This window comes from Anomaloglossus baeobatrachus, chromosome 5, assembly GCF_048569485.1.
Source record: "Anomaloglossus baeobatrachus isolate aAnoBae1 chromosome 5, aAnoBae1.hap1, whole genome shotgun sequence".
NCBI classification, from domain to species: Eukaryota; Metazoa; Chordata; class Amphibia; order Anura; family Aromobatidae; genus Anomaloglossus; species Anomaloglossus baeobatrachus.
The window spans coordinates 551,049,253-551,066,404 of record NC_134357.1 but is presented as its reverse complement, the minus strand read 5'-3'; the positions used below and the strand labels follow the sequence as shown (position 1 = coordinate 551,066,404).

At 42.4% G+C, this 17,152-nt stretch overlaps 1 protein-coding gene across 1 annotated transcript in view; it reads right to left on the bottom strand.

Moving 5' to 3' along the window:
* The window catches only part of LOC142312278 (uncharacterized), a 71,967-nt gene that overhangs the window by 15,016 nt on the left and 39,799 nt on the right, over positions 1–17,152 (bottom strand). Inside the window, 1 exon segment of the mRNA XM_075351212.1 lies at positions 11,426–12,154. Within this exon segment, the coding sequence (XP_075207327.1) occupies positions 11,426–12,154 (729 nt within the window).

The window sequence follows — 17,152 nt, the reverse complement described above, 5'->3', positions numbered from 1 at the left end:
CTGGAACGCTCTACCCCAAGAAGTTAGGACAAATCACAACTTACTCCGCTTCAGATGCACCCTAAAGACGCATCTTTTTAGGGCGGCCCATCACACTCCCTAATCAGATTCGATTCACATAGTCCGTCTACAACTTCTCACAACATAACTCCACATCAAACTCCATAGTACCCAAAGGCATCTCAAGGCTCGGGCCCACTGGTCCAGGAAACCACTATCTAGCCCCCATCTCCGTGAGATGGCTGGATTGTCATTGTAAATAAGCACTTGTACCTTGCCCCTCCCCCCCCATCTCATTGTAGATTATAAGCTCTCACGAGCAGGGTTGTGTTTTTTTTTTTTTTTCCACTAAATATTGTATTTCTATAACTGTTACTTGTTTGTATATGATCCTCCTGTAAGGCTCTGCGGAATATGTTGGCGCTATAGAAATAAAGATTATTATTATTATTATTACTTGGACCAGGACTATTGTGAACCCTGTTAACGCCAAAGGGCCCACACACCGAAACAAAGGCCTCCTCTGTTAATACCACAGGGAGTCCTGGGGGTAACTGTCCATGCTAGTGCGGGACAGTAAGCGCAGTAGACAGAGCCCAGTTAAAACCACTGGGCTGCTACGGCAGAACTGGAATAGTAGGAGGGGAAGCGGGAAAACTGACCCTCGTTGTGCCTCGCCGCGAATCTTGGCACGACAGGCACCGGACGCCTAACTCTACCTACCGCTTCCAGTATAGTGGCCCTAGCCGCAATGTGGCTGCAACCTGTCCATGTGTGAAAACTGCGCAACAAGCCCGCAGCAAGACGCCTAAACAGCTACCCTCTGGTCGCCTGCTACCCTTGCCTATTCCTACTGTTCCTTGGCAACACATTGCCATGGACTTCATCACGGATCTACCCTTGTCCGCTGGTTGTTCCATCATCTGGGTTGTCGTTGATCGCTTTTCCAAGATGGCTCACTTCATTCCGATGACCGGTCTTCCCTTGGCTCCAGAGCTTGCAGACGCCTTCATTCAACAAATCTTCCGGCTCCATGGCTTCCCGTCACACATAGTATCCGACAAAGGGACTCAGTTTACATCACAGTTCTGGAGAGCTCTATGTAAGATGCTTGGGGTGTCATTGGACTTTTCATCAGCCTACTACCCTCAATCAAATGGACAAGTCGAACGACTGAACCAGATCCTGACCTCGTTCCTTAGACACTTCATCAACGCCCATCATAGCGACTGGACCAACCTGCTTCCATGGACTGAATTTTCTTATAACCATCACATAAGTAAATCTTCCGCCAGTTCGCCGTTTCACATAGTAAATGGTCGACAACCTGTTCCTTTGCCGATACCTGCTACCTCTGGTGTTCCTGCAGTGGACGACTTTGGCAAGATCTGGAGTGACGTCAAGGATTCCCTGTCCCGTGCGGCAAGTCGAATGAAATGACATGCGGACAAGAAACTCCTCGATCCTCCTCAGTTTCGGCCTGGTGACATGGTGAGGCTTTCCTCGAAGTATGTCCAGTTGAAGATACCGTCCTATAAGTTGGAACCTTGATACATCAGCCCGTTCAAGATCATCAAGCAGCTCAATGAGGTTTCCTATAAGTTGCAATCCCGGCTACGCTTCGTATTCCTAACTCCTTTCACATCTCCCTGCTCAAGCCAGTGGTCCTCAGCTCCTTCTTCCCTGATTCTGGTATGTCTCCACCGCCTCAGGGTGCTGATGATGTCTTTGCGGTAAGAGAGATCTTGGCCATGAAGAAGGTGAGGGGTACGACTTTGTTTCTTGTGGACTGAAAGGGGTTTGGCCCTAAGGAACGCTCCTAGGAATCCCGGGAGAATATTGATGACCCTGTTTTCCTTTGCCAGTTCATGTCCCAGGGGCGGGGGCGTAGAGGAGGGGGGTACTGTCACGCTCCCGGTCCAACTGCGCCGCCCACCACTCGTTGCTCCAACCCCTGGGGTCCCCGCTCTCCTGCTACCCCATCCAGACCTTTTCTCAGTCGGTCCCGGCTCCGCGATGCTCACTCACTGCAGCCACCTGCGCTCCAGCATCCTGCCTCTCCTCTGACTTCCGGGTTGCGGTCCTCACACATGCACACTAGGGGGCGCGCGCGTGCACTCACCTAGACTTAAGGGGCCAGCATAGCTGGCCGTAATATATCACTAAGGAACCTTGAGTATTTAAGACTTCCTATTCCCCATGGCCAGTGCTTGTTCAACGCGTCCCTGTAGCTTGTCTCTTGTACTAGTTGTTCAGGTCCCTCTATGCCTGTGCTTGGTGTAACTCTGTCTCTGCTTGCAGATCCTGAGTACCGTTCTGAGCACACACACCAGCCTGATCCCAGTAACCTGCACCAGTCTTTGGTTCTGGACTTCAGCCTGCTCCCGTTAACCTGCACTAGCCTCCACCTCCGGACCTCAGCCTAATCCAGTTAAGCTGCACCAGTCTCCACTCCTGGATTTCAGCCTAATTCCTGTCACCCGCACCAGCCTTCAGTTCGGGACTTCTGCCTAATCCCTGTAACCTGCACCAGTCTCAGTTCTGGACTTCTGCCTGATCCCATTAACCTGTACCTTGTTCAGATCGGATCCTGCATCCAGTGACTCTTGCTGATCCCAGCTTCCGTGCATCTAGGCCCTTTGCGGTTACGCCCGACAGTCCCTGTATAGGGGTTCACTCGAGGCGGCGTCATCGCAGGGGAGTCCGATGCACGTTCCAGTGGGTCCACTCCCAGGACTATCCTTACAGCTACCTGTAACATGGAAGCCTCCTATATTTACACTAAAAGATGACGGCCTGAGTGGGCACTTGTGTTTTTTTGGGTTGCATTGAATGCTATTTGGTGGTGATTTGGGTACAGAACATTTTAGATCAGTTCACATTTATCCTGTGCTCTATGCTGAGCTTTTATATCGTGGTTTTGATCTACATCTCCAAAATACATGATTTAGGTGAAACCCCCAAAGTATCCATTCACTAATGAGGCAGCAGAGTTACGCCGGACTCAGTTTGGTCACTGTTCAGTGGTGTTCGTCTTTTCAAAGGTGAAAAAACTCTTGATGACCCCACTTTTATGCACGACTAAAAAGACCCGTAAAAAGATGAATATCACCGGACAGGAGTTCAAAGTGACTCCCTCTGCCTCATTACAGTGAATTTGCCATTGAGATTTTTTTCTGAATCACATTTTTTAGAGATCTACATGTAATTTCCTGTATAAGCACTCAGCATAGAGTGCACGATAGATATGAGTTGGGCCATACTGCGATCTTTGGGAGGCAGAATAAACAAATCAACACCAGGTGAAGAATTGGCTTTATTTTTTACACCGTTCACTGTGCGGTATAATTAATTAGGTGGCTTTATTCCTCGGATCAGTACAATTACAGTGGAATTTTGATGACTAATTGTTTTTATTTTTTTGCCAACAAAGTCATGTAAAGGGCTTATTTAAGATGGCGTTTTTATTGGTACCATTTTGAGCCACATAGAAAAATTATCGTTTTTTATTTCGCTTTTTGTGAGAGACAGAATCAAGAAGAAACAGCAATTTTGGAATTGTTTTTTTTACGCCGTTCCCCGTGTCGTAAAAGTGATAAGACTGCTTTATTCTTCGGGTCAGTACGTTTACTGTAATACCACATTTATATACTGTAGTTTTTTACACTATTTTTCACTATAAAAACTATTTCATAAGAAAAAAAACTTTTTTGCATTGCTGTATTATGAGATCTATAGCCTTTTTTATTTTTCCACTAACAGCTATATGGTAGCTTGTTTTCTTGCAGGACAAAATGAGATTTGCAGCAGGACCATTTTTGTTTATATATGACTTTTCGATCGAGTTTTATTCCTCTTTCTTTGTTAGCTGTTTAATGAAAAGACTTCGTTAATTTTTTTTTTAAAGTGTTCACTAAAGGGGTTAACTAGCATGACAATTTTATAGATCGGGTTGTTACGGATGCGGCGATACCACATATGTACTTTTTCTTTTTAAACAAAGTCTATATTAGAATTTTTTTTGTTCTTTTCTGATTTTTTTTTTTTACTTTTTTTTATAATTTTACTTTTTTCTTACTTTTTTACTTAGTTCCCATATGCGACCTTACTTTTCACAGTTTTCGCAGCTTAAAAAGGGAACCTGTCCCCAGTTTTGGGGCCTATAAGCTGCGGCCACCACCAGTGAGCTCTTATATACAGCATGTTAGAATGCTGTATATAAGAGCCCAGGCCGCTGTGTAGAACGTAAAAAACACTTTATAATACTCACCTAAAAGGTCGCTCCAGTGGACAACAGTCGGATGGGTGGCGCCATTCTCCGGGACCAGCGCCTCCTGTTTCAGCCATTTTGGCCTTCTTCTGAAGCCGGCGTGTGTGACGCGTCCTACGTCATACACACTTGCCGGCACTGAGGTCCTGCGCAGGTGCACTTTGATCTGCCCTGCTCAGGGCAGATCAAAGTATTGTAGTGCCCCAAAACTGGTGACAGGTTCCCTTTAAAAAAATGTAACCGTGGGCCGGAGATTTCTATAAATCCCATCCAGTTTGTAGTGACTGGAGTTTTTTATTCTTTTCATGAAATGAATGAAGCAAAGAGAAGATTTTAAAAGGTAAACAAAGAAAATCTTGTTTCCCCCCCCCCCTTCTCGGATGGATCGATTCCTTTCCATTCACAGGTAAAATGTGTATTCAGTGCAGAGATATTTTCAGATTACTAAGTCAGAAGATAACTCAGTAACGTCACTGCTCGTGAGAGATTCCGGGTCTCCTGCTGCCATGGGTGACCTGGCAAGAGCAGTGATGAGTAGTAACATTACTGAAGTCACCACTGCTTGTTACCATCGCAGAGCGCAGCCTTACTGGGAGTGACCTATGAAATGTCATTCTCAGAGGGAGCCTCCATAGGTTGTACTGCAGAATTGGTGGATGTCGACCGACCGCCATGTATTACAACAGAGTGGCACGGATTTTTTTTTTGTAATACATTGGTAAATAAGGGACAGTATCTTGTCTTCCTTTACCTCTTTTTATGTCTTTCAGATTGCCTTTTGTGGACTTTGTCAGATTTGGTAGACTACAGATCTGTCTTTTTTTAAATAAATTGGTGAACCAGAGCTAGAATCGGGGTGTTTTTTTCTTTGTAACTTATTGGGTTAGTAATGGGGGTGTCTGATAGATGCGTCTCCACTACTACCACCAGGGCTGGGTGCAAGCAGACACTACACAGCTGACATAAACCCCATAAACCATTACCAAAGCAGCAGGGCAATCGGGAAGAGCCGAGGTAAAGCACCAGAATTGGTGCATCTAAAGTGATGTGCTACTTCTGGGGTAACTGCGAGCTGGTATTTTTAGACTGGGAAAAGCCCAATGGTGGAGACACGGGAGTCAGTGGGTGCTCTTGGACCAGGGTTCATCCCAACTGAATGCCCGAACTCCTTACCCGTGGGCAGAACACTACTCAGACAACACAGGGTGCAGGAACCACAATAATTAAGACTTTATGGGATCCCCAACAGTCAAAGGTATATAACACAAAGGGCTTAGAATATTCGTGCCTTCGGAGCTTCCAGGGTCACATACCCCCTACCTTTAGCATCCCGCTTTTGGCAGGCACCCACCAAGAATAGGATAGTGACAAGCGTAGGAAGCTTCAAGAGCACAGCACGGTCCATAGGCAGGCAACCGAATCATCCCAACCTGGGTTTCTTCCAGCCGAATCCTAGAATCCTCGGCTGTACTCCTGCACAATATAATCCAGTTTCTGATCTCCTAACCAGCGCCGAAGTGCCTAGGCTGGGTTGAGGACTTGCAACCAGGACCAAAACCCCTAAGTTGAAGCCATGTAGCAAAAGAACTCCATGGTGACTCAAGCAGTCCCTTTTGATTTCTCCCGGGCACTGATTCCAGCGTATGGTGGTCTTACAGGATTGGTGTAATAAAACTGTGCTCTTATTGGGTGGCATATCTGCATATTTAATTCTCCTGTATTATTCTCCTCTGAGTGAGGCAGACAGAGAGGCTGAGGGAATTTACATTAACCTAGCAATACACATCCGGCCAATAGAAGCGGAGGGGCGGAGATGAGCAGGACGTAAACATCCCGCCCACCTCCTTCCTTCCGCATTGTCGGCAGGAGCCGCGGACGGAGGTAAGCTGTCATTCAATGTTCCCGGGGTGTCACACACTGCGATGTGTGCTGCCTTGGGAACATTGCACAACCTCACGTTCATTTTTTGAGGAATGAACGACGTGCATGCGATGAACGGATTTTCGTTCAATCGCAATTGCACGGAGGTTTTACACGCTACAATCATACTTACGATGCCGGATGTGCGTCACTTACGACGTGACCCCGCCGACACATCATAAGATTTATTGTAGCGTGTAAAGCGGGCTTTATTTTGGCTGGTTATCAAAAATAAGCGAGACCCCATGTTTTTTCATTTAAACATAAAAATCTGTCATAAAACCTCCATAAAGGTGCAATTTTTTTTATACGTAGGGGAGTTGGGCAATTATATATCTCTCTAGCATTCATTGGGGTGCAAAAACTGTAAAAAAAAATGCAAGTGAAAAATGCATGCAAAAACGCACCTATAACATGGCAAAACACATTTTTGCTACTGTGTTTTTCCTGCCAAGAGATACAGAAATGGTACAGACATTTCTGCAACGAAATACTCAATGTTTGCACATAAACTAATGTCACAGGGTCCTTCTCCCATATCATATAGTCAACAGAGCAAGAGATGGATGAAAAATCCAAAGAACATTTATTGCAAGCAAAATCAGTCGGTCCATAAAATAATCCACCATACAGAGGGTAAAATAGTCCAGTAAGCGAAAAATGTACAGGTCTCTCTGGGGAGCCTCAGCTTCTCCCACAGAGGATGAATCTTCCTGCTTCTCTCTTGAAATTCTCAGACAGACTGAATAATCTCCCAGGTAGGCAGAAAGTTTGGTAGATCCCAGGCTCCCCTCCCCCAGACTTAGGGACAAAAGCCCGGTGGGGGTGATTAACTTTTAAACAGGACAATGTACACAGAATGGACAGAGCACCACGCCTAAAATACTAACCTACACAAAATTATACACAACCCCCCATATTCCACCATCACATCTAATACTCTGGCAGGATTGTTCCCAGCAGCGACTTGGGAGTCAGAGATGCATCCAGGCGTCTTCCATGTTGATCTCATTCCATCTGAGCGCTGTTTCCATCCATTTCTGCAATTTTCCTGGCAGCCCAGCCCTTCTATTAGGGTCTTCCAGAGAAGTGCTCGAGTTTCCCCTTCACTTCCATTATACTCGTTACTCGAATCCCAGCCAACCGTCCGACCTGCTCGATCCAAGTTTGAGCAATCAAGCATTTTACTGCTCACTTGTAACTAATTATAAGAGCTGTATTGGATTATTTTCTTTATCGTACTGAATGCATATGACAATATAAAGATTCAGGGAATGAAGTAAGTAGATTCTCATTAGACTTTGACTACTTGAAACTACAAACAAGAAATCATTTGAGCAACAAACAATTTTTATCTGTAGTGAGAAGGCTGAACCTGATAATGCTCCTAATGTCACAATTACTGCACATAGATCATAATGCACCTAGTTGGCATCTGCGTAATCATTTTCCCCAGATAAATGTGTATTTCAGAGATCTGACTTGGAACAGAGGAGACTTAAACTAGAAGTGTTACAAAGGGCTCAGGATGATGCAGGACTGGTACTTCAAAATGTGTGGCTCTATTACCTTACAGCACCAAGTCAGCATTACAGATAGACTTGGAATGGCTGTTTTTCGTGACATCTCCCAATATCTCAGGTATACGGATTCATTAGCCACTTTGGTAAATGGCACATGTAATGAGGGAAGGTCCAGACCGCTGACTGGGGGGCTGATCCATAAATTGTGGTGTAAAATAAAGCAATCGGGGAGAGTTGAAGGAAAAGCTTTATATACATCTGTGTGGAGCAACTGGACCCCACCTGAATTATCACAACTACACGGATCTGAAATTTGGATTTCATCTAGACTTATGTGTACAGGGAATCCTCAATCCTAACAAAATGTTTATCTTTATTCAAAATATTAAAATAAGTTTTTTTATATCACACCCAGTGCCAGTGAACACGAAAGGGGACAGTATGAGGGAACTAAATATACGGGATCCCTATAGTGCCCTATGGGATCTTATTTCTGCCTCACAACGGAGGGTATGACACCGTAACTTTTTGGGCGCCCCCGTTCCGTATGTGTGTTTAGAGGATAGAATTTGCGCAAGCAGATCACAAGTGTGTGATCAAAATTCAATTACGTACAGAAATAATAATGCTCGCAGACCACAAACACACACAACACAAGGGAGAAATTACATGTTCCATCCCATTATTGCAGATAGCTGAAAATACATATTACATGATACATGGTATGTAACCTACATTAATATAATGGAAAAAAAATCATTAATATAATGGAAGAAAAGTCAATTCCATTAAATGATAAGCCTTGCCTATTTCTATGTGAATTTCAATGGCAATCATGAATCAATTCACCTATACAAAATTGAATTTGCAGGATTAAAACACAAACGAAAAATAAGAAAGCAACAAAAATACATTGCTTATTCCTATTAAAGAGGTTATTGCCTATTAGATGTATCATGGCAATCAATACAATATAAATCAGACCAAAAACGAGTAATGTAAAAGGGGTAAAATTACCCAGGGAAGAGGATAAAGTATGTTACTTCCCCTTTAGATGATTGCTCTGCCTCGCCTTGACGCGTTTCCCCTTCTCAAAGTTCTAAGGTTCATCAGGAGGCTGGGAAAATATTGCATTCTCTGGAGGAGAAATCCATGGCTGTGCATATTTTCCCAGTGGGCGTGCATATTTTCCCTGTGGGCGTGATAAACATGCTTTACCATGCCCAGCGTCATCTACGTCTCTATATAAAACGGTGCCCACCTCTCAGTATTGACCATGTCCGACGCCGGGTGTAGGCTCACTGCACATGATCAGATGTCACCACTCTTCCGTTTCAAACATGAAGCTGAGCTCATTTTGACATCAGTGATTGATGAATAACACTGAGAAACTTGTATGAGAGTTTCATCAGAGCTTCGGTCACTGTCAGATTTTACCTTGAGACTTTCATCGTTTTTTTCTCGTGTGAAAAAAAATTAACTGATGGAGGTTTTTCAAACTCCTAATAATATACGGTCTTTGATGGATGGCATACGAGTACTGTCCAATTTTTTCATGGACCCACAGACTTGTATTTGCGAATTTGATCTGAGACTTGACGCAAAATCGGACATTTCTTAGTAATTTTGTGTGAACCACTTGGTCCGTAAAAATACACGGACGTGTGAATAAAGCCTTAGACTAGAATAGGTGCGAGTTCTATACAAGAAAGACAGCGATACAACTTGTACAAGAAAAAACAGACATTTAAATAAAAGCAAAAAGTTGTAGACTATAAATTATTCATAAGGAATATATGACCCTCTTTTTCTCCATAAAGTCGGCATACTGTACATACAGAGGCCAAAGGCCCAAAGTGCTTAGAGGAACCTACTGATCTTATGCACATACTGTTGGATTAGAAAGGTTAATATTTTTTTGCACATAAATTGATAACTTTTACATGATTCAGAAAAACCCTCCTACATAACGTGATTAGCAAAGTCATTACTACAGGACTTTTTTGAGAAAGTGATTTACTCTACAAGAAACTTTGGAGCCAAAAGTGTGAGAATCTGGTCCCCGGGGTTCATTTTCTCCATTCTGTGTGTTCTCAAACATTATAAAATTAATTAGCACTCTGCAGAGCACATATTTCCACACAACACTGCTACATAGACCGTATATGCACACTCAGCGCTGCTACATAAGCACATTTACATACACATACAGCCCTGCTACATATATACATTTATATACACACACTGTATACACATTACCTCATTTTGCAGTTCCTTTAAAGGGAACCTGTCAGGTGCAATATGCATCCAGAACCACGGGCAGTTCTGTGTGCATATTAGTAATCCCTGCCTAACCATCCCTGTATACACTAGCATAAATAAATATAGGAGGAGAAAAGGAGACAAGGCAATAATTGTGTTTAGAAAATACATTTTATTGATTAAAAACACATAATAAGTAGATATCTCATCCTCCGCCAACAGCCGTGAACAGTGAGGTATGTGCGGCGTTGCTGCGTATTCATTAGCATGTTAGTACGCCAACAGGGGTGTGCTAGCATGCAATGTGGACTGACTAGGTAAGGGGAGAAACGCCCTTGGGACTAGTCCCCGCTCTCATTAGCATAAGATCTTTAAAAATACTTTTTCTAAAGATCTCTTTATCTATGCTTTTAGGTATAGAGACACTTAGGCAGGGATTACTAATATGCACCCAGAACTGCTCGTGGTTCTGGGTGCATATTGCACATCACAGGTTCCCTTTAAGATTATGTGATTGATCACATAACCTGAAAGACCCTGGAGCTTGTCTGGTTGAAGGTTCTTCAGCCAATCACTCAGGACGTGCAACCTCTGTGCAGGTCCTGGTAGCTTCCTCTCCTGCTCTGCGACAATCAAATAGATCAGTGTGGAGCAGGAGAGGGAGAAGTTCTTTCAGTGATCGGGAAGGACAGTGTATCACAGGAAGTTGCCTTCGGACTATAAGAGGCACTCGTGCCACAGCAAGATTTTTTTTGTTAAAGGGGCATCTTATACGGTAAAGGGGATTTGGGCTGGCTATGGAGGAGTGAAAACGTACTTCATTTCATCTCCCTAACCTGTCTCCAGACTTAGCTGATTACAACTCACTAGAGCCTCTCTCCCTCTGGACAATGAGTGGTAAGAGGAAGGGGAGAACAGCATGACATTCCACCTCAGACATCCCTACTGGCATCAGAAGTATACAGTGCTTCTTTACCGAGCTTTCAGTGGTTCCCATCACTCAGGAGAAAGAAAACATGATCGCCGGCTCTCTCAGATTTTTTTGTTTAAAATTGCTGGTTATAGTCCAAAAAATTCTAAAGTAATTTCCCTTTTTCATATCATTATACGACTGTCTATTATGTGATTTATGTACAATTTGTTAAAAAAATATATATTTTCTCCCCATGTGAGTTATTTTTGATCGTCCACAAAAATGATTTTCCAGTAATTCATTTTTCACATTCTTGGTATGAATATGACTTCTCCCCTGTGTGACTTTTCTGATGTGTAACAAGATTTGATTTATGGCTCAAACATTTTCCTTATTCTGAACATGAAAATGGCTTCTACCCTGCATGGGAATTTTGATGTTCAAGAAGATCATATTTTCGGTTAAAACATTTCCCGCATTTTGAACATGGAAAAGGCTTCACCCCCGTGTGGGAACTTTGATGTTTCAGAAGATCACAATTGCGATAAAAAGATTTCCCACATTCTAAACATGAATATGGCTTCTCCCCTGTGTGGGTTCTGTGGTGTGTAGCAAGATGAGACTTGTGGTTAAAATATTTCCCACATTCTGAACATGAAAAAGGTTTCTCCCCTGTATGAATTCTCTGATGTGCAATAACATGTGATTTTTGGTAAAAACATTTCCCACATTCTGAACATGAAAATGGCTTCTCCCCTGTGTGAATTCTCTGGTGAAGAACAAGATGTGATTTCTGGTAAAAATATTTACCACATTCTGAACATGAAAATGTTTTCTCCCCTGTGTGAAATCTCTGATGGATAAAAAGATTTGATTTCTGGTTAAAACATTTCCCACATTCTGAACATGAAAATGGCTTCTCCCCTGTGTGGGTTCTATGATGTATGATGAGATGTGTTTTGTCTGCAAAACATTTCCCACATTCTGAACATGAATGTGGCTTATCACCAGTATGAATTCTCTCATGCCTAACAAGAAATGATTTCTGCTTAAAATATTTCCCACACTTGTAACAAGAAAATCTCTGTAATGATTCAGAAGATAGGACCTGTTTCAAAGGATCAGATGATAAATCTTTGTTGTGAAGGGAAGATGGGATATCTGGAGTAATGGCAATCCATTCAATTGTATCCTGTGTGATATCAAGTTCATTTGATTTATAAATTGAAGGGGTCAGTTGTCCTTCTGATTTCCTGGTACCATCATCTGCTAAGAATAAAACCAGTTATTTTTGAATAAAATATCCTTGAAATTTATATTTTGAACATTGGTACCATAGAAATGGCAAGTTATGTAGCAAAATATAATTATTCTGTATGACAATTACAGTGCAGTCTAATAGAAGACCTCATAGCATGAACCATAGAGCGTGGTGTTTGTTCACTCTGCCTCCCAAATATTGGAATAAAAAGCTACCAAAAATATTGTGTATGCAAATTTGATGCCAATAAAAACTTCTACCCATCCTACAAAAAAAAACAAAAAGCCCCCACTCAGTTCCATCATCGGTCAGTAGAAAAACAGAGGGTTTTTACATTATTAGTGGCTCAAAGGCTCTTGAGAAGCAACATGGCTTCCATAAAGTTATGCAGCAAAATCAGCTTTCCCATAGTCAAATCTCCACCTCACTTCTGAGCCTTGCAGTGTGCCAAAACCACATTTGGCACCCATGTATTTGGCATTGCTGTTGGAGAACCCACTGAATTGGTGATTAGTGTGTCTCCTGGAGCACAAACTGGGCACTAGGTGTTGGGTAATAAAATGGAATTACAATTTTCACTCGCCACCATCCACTACGTGCTAATTCCTGGTATGTGCTTGAGGTGTCAAAATAGTCAGAACAACTATGAAGAGATTCACTGAGTATTATAATTTCCAAAATGGAGTAACTTTATGGGGCTTTCTACTGCTTGGATTTTCTGTAATTTAGTCACATTAGGTCTGCTACAAATGGTGTGTCACATCTCTGGGATGTGCTCCAGTGACGTCTGCTTCTGTTATAATGTACAGTATAATTTATTCTGCGTACGGTAATGATTACAAAAAAAAGACATCTGAATTAAAAGTTCTGGGCGGTGCAAATCCATCAGCAACCTATGTCATGACTAGGGTTTTGCATACAGCTGCACACTAAAATGCCAGGTAAATCTCAATAATCCGGGTACCTAACTAAAATTCCACTATCTAGGTTAAAAACATCAGTGTCTGGGCAGCTAGACTAAAAAAATCTAACTTGAAATGTCACTATTTGGACTAACGTCCATGTTTGGGCAGCTAGGACTCCTGGTATAAGGATCATGAACACAGCCTGGTTTATGGGGCGGAGTGCTAAGTCAGAAAGAGACTCACTACAAATATTTAAAAAAAACTGACCCGCACATCCTACAAGTGTGAATAGTCTTTTTTTAACCCATAAACAACCACAATATTGGTTGAAGACCAGTGACAAGGTCCAATATTTGAATAAATTTATTTATTAAGCAATATGTTCATAGAATTATAAATACAACAAGGTGTTTCAAAGAATAGAAGTATAATACTCAGGACTAATGGACACATGCACTATACACCAAAAATTACAAAGTCATAAAAAGAGATACAGTTGGCTATGTAGCAATGATTATTGAGATTTACCTTGCCGTTGGTTTACGGGCTTACATGCATTGGCCAATTCATAAACTAAAAATCTCATTTTTTCATATAGCAGTAATGCAGTACCAGAGTTCCCTTATACATTGATGGCATTTTAGTGTGCAGCTGTATGCATTTTGTATTTGCTATGTTTTCTCAGCTGGCACCTATTCACACTTGTAGGATGTGCGGGTCAGTTTTTTTGAAATATTTGTAGTGAGTCTCTTTCTGACTGAACACTCTGCCCTATAAACCGGGCTGTATTCATGATCCTTATACCAGGAGTCCTAGCTGCCCAAACATAGAGGTTAGTCCAAATAGTGACATTTCAAGTTAGATTTTTTAGTCTAGCTGCCCAGACATGGATGTTTTTAACCTAGACAGTGGAATTTTAGTTAGGTACCTGGATTATTGAGATTTACCTTGCCGTTGGTTTCCAGACTTACATGCATTGGCCAATTCATAAACTAAAAATCTCATTTTTTCATATAGCAGTAATGCAGTACCAGAGTTCCCTTATACATTGTTGGCATGTTAGTGTGCAGCTGTATGGATTTTGTATTTGCTATGTTTTTTTCAGCTGGCACCTATTCACACTTGTAGGATGTGCGGGTCAGTTTTTTTAAATATTTGTAATGAATAGGGTTTTGGACTTGAGTCTTTTGGCAATGGGAAGCCAGTGGAGGGAATAGCAGAGAGGAAAGGCCAGGGAATTGCGGGGGTACAGGGCTGGAGGTGAAAAGGTCATAGATATGTAGCTTGAAGCAGAGAGCCTTATCAAGGGTTACCTTGAGGCAGCAAGCTTGCGCGACTGGGCTGAGTGAGTAACCATTGACTTTGATGAATAAGTCTGTTGAGGTAGTTGAGTGACATGGGGGAAATATGATGAATTCTGTTGTGTCCATGTTAAATTTTAGAAATTGAGCAGAAAAAAATTAAGAAATAGCAGACAGATATTGGGGATTCTGGTTGGTAAGGAGGCGATATCAGGTGTGTCATCAGCTTAGAAATGATACTGAAAGCCATAGGACTCTATGAGCTTTCCCAGGCCAAATGTGTAGATGGAAAACCCTAGGGGTCCAAGAACTAAACCTTGAGGGACACCAACAGATATGGAGCGAGATGATGAGGTGGTGTGAGAGTGGAGAAGCTGAATGTCTGGTCTTTTAGGCATGAAGAGATCCAAGATGGGGCCAAGTCTGTGATATCAAGAGATAAGAGAATCTGTAATAGGACGGAATGGTCCACTGTGTCGAAGACAGAGGTCAGGTCCAGGAGGAAGAGCACAGAGTATTAGTGTTGTTTGGCTTTGGTAGATAGGTCATTGGTGACTTTAGTTAGAGCAGTTTCAGTTGAAAGATGTTTGGAAGCTAGATTGTAAACGGTCAAAGAGGGAGCAGGAAGAGAGGTGAGAGACCAGTTAAAGATTGATACAGTTAGGTCCAGAAATATTTGGACAGTGACACAAGTTTTGTTATTTTAGCTGTTTACAAAAACATGTTCAGAAATACAATTATATATATAATATGGGCTGAAAGTGCACACTCCCAGCTGCAATATGAGAGTTTTCACATCCAAATCGGAGAAAGGGTTTAGGAATCATAGCTCAGTAATGCATAGCCTCCTCTTTTTAAAGGGACCAAAAGTAATTGGACAAGGGACTCTAAGGGCTGCAATTAACTTTGAAGGTGTCTCCCTCGTTAACCTGTAATCAATGAAATAGTTAAAAGGTCTGGGGTTGATTACAGGTGTGTGGTTTTGCATTTGGAAGCTGTTGCTGTGACCAGACAACATGCAGTCTAAGGAACTCTCAATTGAGGTGAAGCAGAACATCCTGAGGCTGAAAAAAAAAGAAAAAAACAACAGTCGGGTACATTCTGAGAAAAAAGGAATTGACTGGTGAGCTTGGGAACTCAAAAAGGCCTGGGCGTCCACGGATGACAACAGTGGTGGATGATTGCCGCATACTTTCTTTGGTGAAGAAGAACCCGTTCACAACATCAACTAAAGTCCAGAACACTCTCAGTGAAGTAGGTGTATCTGTCTCTAGTCAACAGTAAAGAGAAGACTCCATGAAAGTAAATACAAAGGGTTCACATCTAGATGCAAACCATTCATCAATTCCAAAAATAGACAGGCCAGAGTTAAATTTGCTGAAAAACACCTCATGAAGCCAGCTCAGTTCTGGAAAAGTATTCTATGGACAGATGAGACAAAGATCAACCTGTAGCAGAATGATGGGAAGAAAAAAGTTTGGAGAAGAAAGGGAACGGCACATGATCCAAGGCACACCACATCCTCTGTAAAACATGGTGGAGGCAACGTGATGGCATGGGCATGCATGGCTTTCAATGGCACTGGGTCACTTGTGTTTATTGATGACATAACAGCAGACAAGAGTAGCCGGATGAATTCTGAAGTGTACCAGGATATACTTTCAGCCCAGATTCAGCCAAATGCTGCAAAGTTGATCGGACGGCGCTTCGTAGTACAGATGGACAATGACCCCAAGCATACAGCCAAAGCTACCCAGGAGTTCATGAGTGCAAAAAAGTGGAACATTCTGCAATGGCCAAGTCAATCACCAGATCTTAACCCAATTGAGCATGCATTTCACTTGCTCAAATCCAGACTTAAGACGGAAAGACCCACAAACAAGCAAGACCTGAAGGCTGCGGCTGTAAAGGCCTGGCAAAGCATTAAGAAGGAGGAAACCCAGCGTTTGGTGATGTCCATGGGTTCCAGACTTAAGGCAGTGATTGCCTCCAAAGGATTCGCAACAAAATATTGAAAATAAAAATATTTTTTTTGGGTTTGGTTTATTTGTCCAATTATTTTTGACCTCCTAAAATGTGGAGTGTTTGTAAAGAAATGTGTACAATTCCTACAATTTCTATCAGATATTTTTGTTCAAACCTTCAAATTAAACGTTACAATCTGCACTTGAATTCTGTTGTAGAGGTTTCATTTCAAATCCAATGTGGTGGCATGCAGAGCCCAACTCGCGAAAATTGTGTCACTGTCCAAATATTTCTAGACCTAACTGTATGCTGTTCCAGTAGTTTTGAGGCATGGGGGAGAAGTGATATGGGGCGAGAGATAGACCCCAAGGGTCAAGGAAAGGCTTTTTGAGGATGGGTAAGAACGCGGCATGCTTAAATTATGAGGGCAAGACATCAGTTGTTATTGATAAGTTGAAGAGATGGATTAGGGTTGGGATGAAGACTGCAGTGAGGTTGTGGGTGAGGATGATTGGAGTGGGTCAAATGCAAAGGTGATGAGATGTAATCTGGAGAATAGAGAGGAAATTTAATTTTCTGTAATGGCAGAGAAGCTGATTTTGGAGGAAAGATGCTGAGTGGTTATGAAGGGGGCTGTGTAGGCCAAATCTTTCTCTGATGTTGTCAGTCTTCTGCGTTAAGAATAAGAGCCTTCAGCTGAGATGAGAGGAGTGGGAGGAGATACTGGGGGGTGAAGGAGAGAATTAAAAAAAGTGTTGACTGTTTAGTGTTGTGAGACAGGGAGGATATGGGCCATAAGAAGTAGGTTTGTTTTGCAGCAGTGAGTGTGGAC